Genomic DNA, 10,910 nt, shown 5'->3' on the forward strand with positions numbered 1-10,910 from the left:
AACCTGTCCCAACAAAGATGCATGGAAAGCTTCACCGCCGAATGGTTAAAAGTTAATTTGGTCTTGTGGATTTAAGAGCCATCCAAGTGAAAACCACTGGTTCTACATGGAACTACCACATGCTACATAGAACCAATAGTGTTTGTTCCAGTGAAGGTCCTTTTAGCCCACAAAGAACCCCTGAAGGACTACAACCTATCAACAGACACAGACAGACGGCCTATCTGCATGCTTTGCGGTGAATGAGAGCCTGGCGTCGCCCATCCCGGTCATGTGAGGTCTCTCTGGTCTATCACGACTGTAATCACTACCGGATTTAATGCCTTGGACTTAAATTACCCCTCTGCTCGTATTAAAATGACTCATCACTGCGACTTAACAGATCATTACTCGGTTGCTGTGACATTGACATTTTCAAAAAGGGGAAAAAGAAAAGTGGGGAGCGCTGTCAAAAATGAAATCTCGGCTGATCAAAGAATTCAGCCTTCAAATAAAGTTGAATTTCGCAGATATCGGTGAAGTGAGTTCTGACGCAACATCAAAGGGTTTGTCTTAACAATAGTGTCTTGTTGACTTGGCTCGTATTGATTTCTGATTGCTTCTGGTTTTGTCTGCCGCCTCGCCACGAGGGTCAGAACTTTTCTTGTCTGACTATTTAGAACTCCGTCAGTTGTGCGAAAATGCAGGATAACGTCGGATAATTGTTATGCCAGACATGCTTCCAGTGTGGCCTCCGAAGAAAAATCGAGCCGCCTCTGTTCTCCATATCAACAGATGGACACACAGACAGTAAGTAAACAGTGCATACCAATGAAGAGCTCAGCTCTCAGCTTCGCCCCTCCAGGAACTGCAGAGTAATCACCATATTTGGATGGCCTCAAATCCTCGGGTGCTACTGGAGATTTGTAATTGGAGCTGAATGGTTGCAAACTGGCTTCTCCCACGAGAGGGGATTTGGCACACCCCTGCACCAGCCAACGTGGTGGCATTCTGACAAGGATGGGTGGGGTTCACGTCACGGACGGCCATCTGGCACGGCGGCCCGTGTCACACAATAACACAGATACTCTCCAGAGCCGGAAACTGAAATCTGGAGGGCCACTCTGTCTCTGCGTGCGTCTTGGAAGCAGTACAATCCCTGCCAGCTTTGTTTTCTGGTCGCCTTGTTATTTTGCTTTTCCCCCTGCCTTCCACTTCCACTGGCTGATTGAAGGAAATTCCATTATCGCATGAGAGGCGGTGGATATTGTCAGAGTGAGCCCCGAAGATCTGATCTACTGTCGCCTGTCCGTCAGAGCGGAGACGAGCACTTCAGCATAAGTTTCAGGATTTTGTAAAAACAGTCTGATATGATTGGGAACTTTCTATTTCTGACCCCGCTGCCGAACTGCAGCAAAATCAATGCTGTTTAGAAGTGTCAACCGGAAAGTTTTACAGGTCTTTTGTTATGTAGCTGCTGATAAAAAACTGTTTTGATAATGCCTGGGAGGACAATTTGTGGTAGTTATATTGCTCTGCCTGGCGCTGATTCATCTTTTCATGTTTTTCTCCATTTTTTTTTTCTTTTTTGTCCTGGAGCTGAAATTTGCTTGGAGGAAAGCAGAGAGTCATACAATGTAACAACTTAATAATGCAAACAGCATAGCAGGAGCCCTTTATCTTTTGTGGTTTGTCTGTGATGGAAAAATTGAATATGCATAGATATACGCCCCATCAATAGAAAAACCCAAATGCTCGTTTTTTTTTTTTATCAGGCATCATTTTTTCCAAAAACTGATTGCTTACAAACCCAAACAGGACCTTTAAATAAATAGAGAAATATTGGCATAGAAAAGTAAACAAATGTGAGTGGACTAATCGGACTGTGTGGCTCCATGGGTACTGCATGGCACTCATGCTGCAAGGATGAGCGCCTCTATTCCCACTGGGGCTGCACATGTTAAAAATGTATGTACCCATGATACAGGGAGGCACTTTGTATAAAAGCATCTCACCAAATGGACTGTTATGTTCTGGACAAAAAGGATAACAATGACTAAAGGTTGATGGCAGAACCCCGAGTCAAGGAAAGAGCACAAGCAAGCTGCCTTCAACAGATGACCTGCCATATGCAATGAAAACTGGTTGGAAAAATGACTACAATTTTAAAAAGCGACAACAAATACTGATCAAATAAAGCAAAAACGTACCTGCAGTGCTCGACTAAACTGAATGAAACGTCCATGTATTTCCTATGCGAGATTCACGCTGCAACCAGCCACCTTTACCACCTTCATTATCCCAGGATGAGGCAATTACAGCCCGACATCTGCTTCTTCCACTGTAAACACTCAGGCTTCAGTCCCATCCGAAGCAGAGAACGCACTATGGGGACGACGCAGAGTACGAAAAGGAAGGTCTTGTGTATCATCGCGGCGCCAGACATCAATCCGGATCGCGTTGCGTTCAAGTATACATCTGTCTCTCCGCGCTCGTCCCTCACAATCCATTTGTCCAAACCCCCGTGACATGATGCATTAAACCCGTAACGGCGATAAATTATGGAGCAACCTTCAGGAAGCGTCTGATTTGGCCTTTTATAAGATAGAGTCTCAAACTCGGAGAAGCCCCCGTTTTTGGTGAATGATTTAAGAGCCAAGAGTGGATTTATGCATGTCCAAAGTGATGCAGCGCTGCTCTAAATATTGATGGTTGGAGGAGGAGGGTTCAACGATCTCCTGAAGAAGGAGGAAAATAACTCATTCTGGAGAGGTTTAAAGGCTTCAAAGGCCAAAACAAATCTATGAAATATTGAGAGCTGAGAGAAGGGCTGCATACAGTCTGGATGTGCCACTCGTGATGGCAGTGGGCTCGTCAAGAGGATAACAACACAGATTTAGAAATTGGTCGCATGCACTAGACCCCCCCGTGATTATCTCGAAACCGCGGAAGGTCGTACTTGTGCGAACCTCAAGCCGCGTAAGAGCTCGCACGACAATGCACGCACACCACTCACATAGAGAGCTTCTGAGCATAGATAGCACAAGACATGCAATATCCTACAGGTCATTTTTAGACCTCGCAGCCCATCTGTTATAGCATTATTATTAATTGGTTTTCCATATAAAAGCCAATAATAAATAATAAAGACCCCATCCATAATTTCACTATGGCTCAGCCTGCTGAAACTCTACCCCCCTGCTATTGACTTTTTCTACATAGCGCTTTATTGGATTGGAGATGTATTTTTTTGGCATCAATAGTAGCTCGGTTATTGTCCGAGCTACCGGCGCAATGACTGCCAGTAAGCATGAGGGTTTATGTATATTTTGCAGATGTGAAAGGTGAATTTACATTTGCGAATAGAATAGAAAACATCTGCAATATATTGTTAGTTATTATGGGTTAAGAAAGCTACAAAACACTTATGTTCCATCTCCAAGTCAAGCTCCTCAAGAAAATATGGAAATACAACCAAAGTGTACACGGTCACATAAATTCCATATAGTGTCATTCATGATAAAGACGAGCAAATTGGCACATGCCCTCCCTGCGTAGAATGTCATCATAATGCTAGTAATCAGATCATTGCGTGACTGTAGGGCCTACACCGTAAATAACGGCAATGCCAGCTCCATGTGAAATTGCGAAATTGCGATTATTGGCATTTCATTACGGGCCGGGGCTGAATGCTGATTGTCAGGTGAGCCGCTGAATACATTATTGTGATTCCTCAAGGCTGCGCAGAATTGATTCTCATCTGTTTCTAAAACTGTTTTGTCGACCAGTGCCTCATCTACATATCGCTATTTGAATATATTTCATTTCATCAGGCCGCATCCATCCCTCACTCTAGCGTGCTGCGGTGTCCCTGCGATCCACCACGTCACACACACACACACACACACACACACACACACACCGCGATATGTATCATTAAGATCCAGTCGGAGCATGAAGTATGTGTTAGTGGGGAAGAGAGAGGGAGAGAGTGACATTTCTCATTCCTCATCAAGACTTCGTCCCTGCGGGCTTAGCATATAAACAACATTGGTTGCTTTGCCATAATTGGGCATTATAGATAAGAAGCATATCTGGTGCTGCAGCTGGGCCTCTGAGGCTGCCATCCCATCAGCACCTACGCACCGGGAGGAGGCCAGGAGTGACATGCATGGCTGATGACAAGAGCCTCTGTCTGACCGTGAGCTGGGGGACAACAGTGGAGCTGAGACAATAACACATTCCAGGGCCTGGGCAGGGAAGCAGGCGGTGTAGGAGCACATTTCACTTCGCTCATAGCGATGGGAATTTCTGCTGAGTGACAGAATATCGAGGGGAGAGAGAGGGGATGACGTGCAACAAAGGTCATGAGTCTTATCCGAGCCTGATCCATTACAATGACCTCTATAAGAGCGAGAGGTAGGCCGATATATTGGTTTGTCAGTATATAAGGATGATATTGGCTTTTTATGAATATCAGATATCAGTCATTTGTCATGTCGTCCACCTCCGAAATGAAAGAGGTTCCTCCTTGACCACAGCTACACCCTACAATGAAATATTATTGCCTTTTCACATTTTATTTATGCATTTAATTATCCAATAATATTTTTTGTAAATTACTTCTTCATTTAAATTTAATAATCTAATTACTCCATTGAAACCCATTGAAACTCCATTGAAACCCAGAGTAATTTCTGGGTTTCAGGTGAGAGTTTTAGTGTCCCATGATGGCCTAAATGCTGTTTCTGAGACTCTAACACCCTGACAAGAATAACATTATTGGTGAAACATTGAATATTTGTAATGTTTTGACATGAAAATGGTCAAATTTAAAGACATTGGCTGCAGCTTCAATCCAAAAAATATTGCGGTATCGGCCTTCAAAAACCCATATCAGTCAAATCCTAATAAGAACCTTATGCAATATATCTATTTCTAATAACAGCTGATGTCATTTGTGTATACTCGTCATTTCAGCTGCTCACAGGGCCTCTGCAGGTAAGCTGCGGTCTTTGCTGAGGAGATGTTTTCTGTTTCTAATGCACTACTTAAGGTCAAAGCCCCGCTTCATAAGCCTGTTAACGACAAGCTTAAAACTCCCTCAGATGATTATCCAAAGATGGCGGCGCACACAGCAGAGGAATAGCGCTGATAACCCTCTTGTCGGTCATTTCTGCACAGAGCGGGCTGCCGATAAGGCTTGACTGTTGTTTTCGTGTCGGGAGTCAGGTGACCGTCCATCAGAGAACCATAAAAGAAGAATTCTGAGACTTGTTTATGTCCTTCAAATCTAATTGGACCTTGCTGCAACTCCCATGGCATGCCATTGGTAGGCAATAAACAACAGAGGGAATGGGCAATTACTTCATATCGCTGCCGGACATGGTAATAGTTATTGGCACGCCGGGTCCTCCTCCTACCATAGTCATTCCCAGTGGCCATAGAATGCAATTTGTGGTCTGTGCACGATTTAGAAAAAGGGGCAGCGACCTGGGATATAAGTATATGATTAAGTATGCCATTAAACAGCTAAAGACAAATCATGGAGGGATTGTGACAGCCAGCGAGTGTTTCCAGCCTCTGTGCACTCCGGGTCCATATTGCCACTGTCACAGAAAAATCACGTAACCGCAATTGATTTCTTTTTCTTTTTCTTACCGGAATTGTATGGAAAGAGATTAGCGCCAGGAGAGATTATGATTGAATTGCATAAATTAGAATTTGTAATACTCGTATTGAACCACTGATTTAAAACAAGAAGTATAATTTGTAAGGCACAATCTGAAATTGAATGCAATGGCTTGAAATTAAATTTAACTTTTAACTATAATTTTGGTTGCAATTCAAATCGAGTTTTCTTAGTTCAGATTGAGTTGAGACACACATTTGGGCACAATGGACTTTTTTTTCCCCCCTTGGTAATGAGGCTGCCTCCTCCAAGGCTGACAAAAAAAAGCTGTAAATTGTATCCTAGCTACTAGTTCTGGGCAACAAAGAAGGTTCAGTACATCAGTTTGCCACCTGTTACTGTTTAAAAGCAACATATTGCAGCCTGGCAGGACTACAGGTGCTTGAAACATCATGTTTGGATATTTAGCAGTGGTTGCATAGAATATCACTGCAGTATTTCTACATGCACAATAACCACAGTGAGGGAAAAAGACAGATTTTTGTTTTGGAAGCAAAAAAAACATGTAAATTAGCACTTTTTTCCAAACATTTAGCTGCCCAGCAAGCTAGTTAGCCAGACAGTATGTAGCCAGCAGCTAGCAGCTCACTAGGCCTCATGTTTATAGCCAACAGTCTAACATAAGATAAATGACACAATTTGCAACTCTTTTGCTTAGGTGAAGAGTGGGGCGGGGCCACTGCTGGCAGCCTTCCAGTCGACACTCAGGGAATAAAAATCCCTTGTGCCCAAATGTGTGTCTCTGCTATGCAATCTGTGCTGGCACTAATCTCTTTCCACAGAATTTTAAGTTTGAAAGTTTCATGACCCTCGGGCCCTTAAAACCTGCCCCATTGTATCATTTCATAAACACATGGCTTAATAAGATGATGAGCACATTTTCTTCCTGCCTACAAACTCTGCAGCTTTGTGTTTTTGTGTGACATCAGTGACACGGGGGGTTGATTGGCTCAGTCGCACAGCCCCTCACACTGGAAACAATAAAGCCGTCTCGAGTGGGAGGATGCATTGTACTTTTTAAGAGGCAGTGCCTGGCTGGCCGGATCCCAGATGCAAAACATAACTCAAAGTGACAGAGTGACCCTCTTTCGTATACAAATGGATGCCAAAGCTCAGGCATAATAACAAGATCATACAGACACGATCCAAAGTTACACAGTTTCGGGTGAACCGCCCTCGACTTCTTTTGAGAAAACAGACAAACTGGGTGTCAAGCCACTCCTACTTGATGATCCCAACATCACAATCTGTTGTCGGACTAAAACCGCACATCTACAAAAAGAACACTCTTTGAGAATGAAAGCACAATGCCTGTTTTCTCTATCTCTATCTTCTGCGGGTTTTTTAAATAGGATTTGAACAGGCTTCAAAGGGCCAAATTGCAGTTACAACTACAATCCGCGTGGATGATATTGCAGCCTTACCGAGATTGCATCGCCCCACTTCTGTGCTTGTTTGAAAACAATGAGAGGGGTGATTGCTAGTGTCTTGAATCTCCATCGGGTTCGTTTTTGCTCCAGTAGGAGCTGCAAAGTGAGTTTTGAAAGGCAGGAATCTCAGCACCTAGAGAAGTAATTGTTGAGTCACTGGTATTGATCAACAACCCTATCAACCCCCCTGCAGATGTATTATGGTCATTTTGTGCTACGGGGCAGTAAAAACCTTACTTATTTCCCATTTACGTGTGTTTTCCACAGCAACAGCGCAATACTCTTGAATGCAATCTCACAAAAACGCCATTGACTCCATCTTGAGGTGAGCCACCAAGGAACTGCGTGAGAGGCATTCGCTTGTGATCCCATTTACTCCTTGACATCCTCTGAGTGAGCACCAAGCTATAAAAATACACCTAAATTGAATGGTTTTTTTTTTCCATGACAACAGTACTGAGACACAAGAGAGTCAACGACAATCAGGAGAACTCAATAGCCAAGCAGATAGCTGTTTGTATCACTCATGGATTATTATCTTCTGTTAAATGGATTCTCTATTCAAAGATTAGAATCAGGTGAAGTTTTTTGTCACGGACTGAATGCAAAAAAAAAAGACAGTCATTGGAGCCCTGGACCTAAACGCACTCAGGAACTCACAGAGGTAAAAGTATTATCTAAAGCCTTTTCAGTCAGGAGAAATATCCTTCTTGGTAGAAAAGCAGCTGTGGAAATACTTGTACACGCATTGTCAATTGCTCAAACAATATGCAACTGCATTGTGGCATCTCCTGTAGAAACACTGCCACCTCACCACTGACTTTGTTTATGTTTGGATTTATTGAATTGAGGAGATATTGTTCACGTCCAAGTTGCTTTTCACACAAGGCACGGCAATATGTGACAGCTCCACATGAGTTTCAAATGAATTTTGAGCCTGTAAAAGGTTTGCTTCAGTTGTTAAAGTTTGTAAACACTGATGTAAAATAGACTGTTATGATTGGTTGATGCAATTTGAAAATGCTTGTTTCCTATATGAAAGTCACACTCTTGAAGAATCTGTGTGAATATAGCCAAATTAGCTACAGATTGTGTCTTTGACAACAGGCTTGGATGAGTCAGACGGAGTCATATGTAACCTGGTTTAAAGGACGCTGCTCTGCCGAGGAGACCGAATCTGTCCCAAAAGGCTTCGCAGACTAATGGCCATGTAATGAAATATAAGTCTGTCCTTCTGTTACAGAGCCATCTCCTTCAAAACTCAGACAGCTTGTTAAATCTGATACGTTTCGCCAGTGCCATCTCCAATAAAACGGCGAGAGCCGGGTGAGGAACAGACTTCCTCTGAGTGGGACTCTGTACAAGAACTATGGATATGAGTTATGCTTTTAAATGTGAGTTTAGTTTACAGCAAGTCAACGATGGGGATGTGGATGTTAAAGTCTGACAGGCTGTTAGAGAAGCTGTTAAAGTCGATCAACCCATAGCCATGGCTCTAATGCACTACATTGCACTATAATGGAAAACTCTGCCTCAGAGGCTTAACAAGCAAGGTTTCGACCACAAGCAGTGAACCAGCAGACCTTTACTCACCAAGACTTTTGACAGTAACTTCATGTGTAACATTACTTCATTGCTTTTCCAAAGAAATGCAAGAGCTGGTGAGAAACAGGCTTATGTACATGAGTTATGCTTTAAGTCTATGAGCGGTTTACAGTGAGCAAACTAAATAATAGGGATGGAAGGGATGAAAGAGAATTAAACCACCTTTTTAGGTTGGCATAAATCATAATGACCTACATTCATACTATAGGCTAATCATAGTAAGTATTATCAGTGTTGTAAGTCACATGAGGAGAAGAACATAAATTCATGTTTTTCTGGAAGGTGTCTGTTTATAATGGTGGTTGTTTGCATTTATGATAATCACCAACTGGAGGTCATAGTTTACCCCCCACCCCCCTGAAGTCCATCCACCCACAGCCTACCGTTCAGCTGGTTGTAGACCACATCCTCCAGCCTCTCCAGCCTCTGGAGAATCGACTGCCTGTCCACCAAGTTGGAAACTTTGCCATTCCGGGCTCGCAGCCTCTGGTCCGAAATCCGCCCTATCTGGATGAGCTCCTCGGAGCGGTCCTGAATCCTGCAGTAGACCGAGAACAGGATAATCCCCACGAACACCAGGATGTTGACGGTCAGCAAAGTTTTGATTTTGCGTGCCACAGCCATGAAAAGACGAGACGGTTTTGGCTGACGCAGTCGAGCCAAAGTAGGTGTCCGTGCGGGGTGGCCTGCCTTGCCACCTTCGTGTGTGTCTAGGAGGATGCTGGTCTTGTGTTGAACTCGTGGAGACCTGACTTCTCCTGTTCAGCACCACGGACAGCTCACGCGGCTGCGCTCGCTCCCGAACGGGGGCATCGACATCACCGTGGAAGTTCAAGGTGGGAGAGGATGCGGGCGGTCTGCTCTGCTCTGCTCTGCTCCCCCCCCCCTCCCCGACGGCTTTCACATGTATCGGGCTTCGCGAATTCGAGCAAAAACGCTGCGGGATGGCTCTCTCTCTCTCCTCTCGCCCGCGCTACATATTACGGCCGAGAAACGACGCCAGGGAAGGCATTCGCCCTCTTGAGCAGCAGCCGGCGGCACTCGCAAAACATCTCCTCCTCCGCAACGTGAGAAGTCGCCAATTCCTTAGTCCCAGTATGCCTCGTCCATCCTACAGTAGACGCGCTGCACTAACCGGTTTTGGCGAAGCATCCTCCTCCGTCTGTCGCCGCCGCTGCGCCGTGGCATCTCCCCGTTTCTCAAAGGCGTTAGTGGTCACACGTCCCGCTCTCCGCAAAATAGGAAACCCCCGAGTAGCTTATGTCCAGAAAATATGTGCATGCTTCAAAAACAAGGCGGCGTTTCTCTCTCTCTCTCTCTCTCTCTCTCTCTCTCTCGCTCCCTCTCCCTCCCTCCTCTCTCTCTCTCTCTCTCTCTCTCTCTCTCTCTCTCGCTCTCTCTCCTCCGTCAGTCCATCGTTGTTTACCGTGTCGGGCGCTGCAGGGTATATAGGACGAGTCCGGGAGCCGATTTGCCCTCAAACGCTTTCAAACGATCCCGATGCTCCGCGTCTGTGCACGGGGAGAGATGCAGCCGGGCTCTGGCATGCTGTCTCTCCTCCCAGCCTCTCCGCTCCGCTCTCTCTCTCGCTCTCTCTCTGTGTCAGGGAGGAAGAGCCGCTGCGTCCTGACGTTCCGAGGCACACTCATGAATATTCACGCGCTGTGTCGGGATCGCAGGGTAAAATAAACAGCGCGGCCATGAAAGCAGCACCGCCGCCGCCGTTTCCCCCCCGTATCATGTAGTAAATTTGCGGGAATGTGTGCAAAGTAGATCTGGATTTGCCATTTGATCCGTAATGCGTTTCCACACTTCCGCACTCAGTGGCAACTTACCAGCTATTAACGCTACAGTGATTAACATCCATGTTGCATAGGATTTTTCATTTGCATGTTATGCAATTGCCCCTGCAGACTTGCATGGTCAACTTCAAGAGCTTATAATCAACATTACATTAATCACATGCCTGGCCAGAGTTTGACCTCCATCATATTAGCACCAATAAACATCCTGTATCCTGTAAAGAACAGCTTTTTAATTGAGCTCATTAATAGGAGTTGAGGCAGCATTCAATTAAGTTTCTTACAAACCCTTTTGCCTCATCTGTGCATTACTGTCAGGTAGGTTACTATTTATCAGTCCAAATTGTAGGCTACTCTTTCACCTCATAGGCTACATTTTACATCTTATTTGGCCCATTTACA

General features: G+C 44.7%; 1 protein-coding gene across 1 annotated transcript in view; it reads right to left on the bottom strand.

Annotated features, from left to right (window-relative positions):
- galnt9 (polypeptide N-acetylgalactosaminyltransferase 9) overlaps positions 1–9,330 on the bottom strand; it is a 74,992-nt gene extending 65,662 nt beyond the window's left edge. Inside the window, exon 1 of the mRNA XM_071519663.1 lies at positions 9,090–9,330. Within this exon, the coding sequence (XP_071375764.1) occupies positions 9,090–9,330 (241 nt within the window). The remainder of the gene's footprint in view (positions 1–9,089) is intronic.
- Between the last annotated feature and the right edge of the window lie 1,580 nt (positions 9,331–10,910).

This window comes from Centroberyx affinis, unplaced genomic scaffold (assembly GCF_046629955.1).
Source record: "Centroberyx affinis isolate AG114_WGS23_722 - 3 ecotype Tasmania unplaced genomic scaffold, CSIRO-AGI_Caff_v1 ptg000719l_1, whole genome shotgun sequence".
Lineage (NCBI taxonomy): Eukaryota > Metazoa > Chordata > Actinopteri > Beryciformes > Berycidae > Centroberyx > Centroberyx affinis.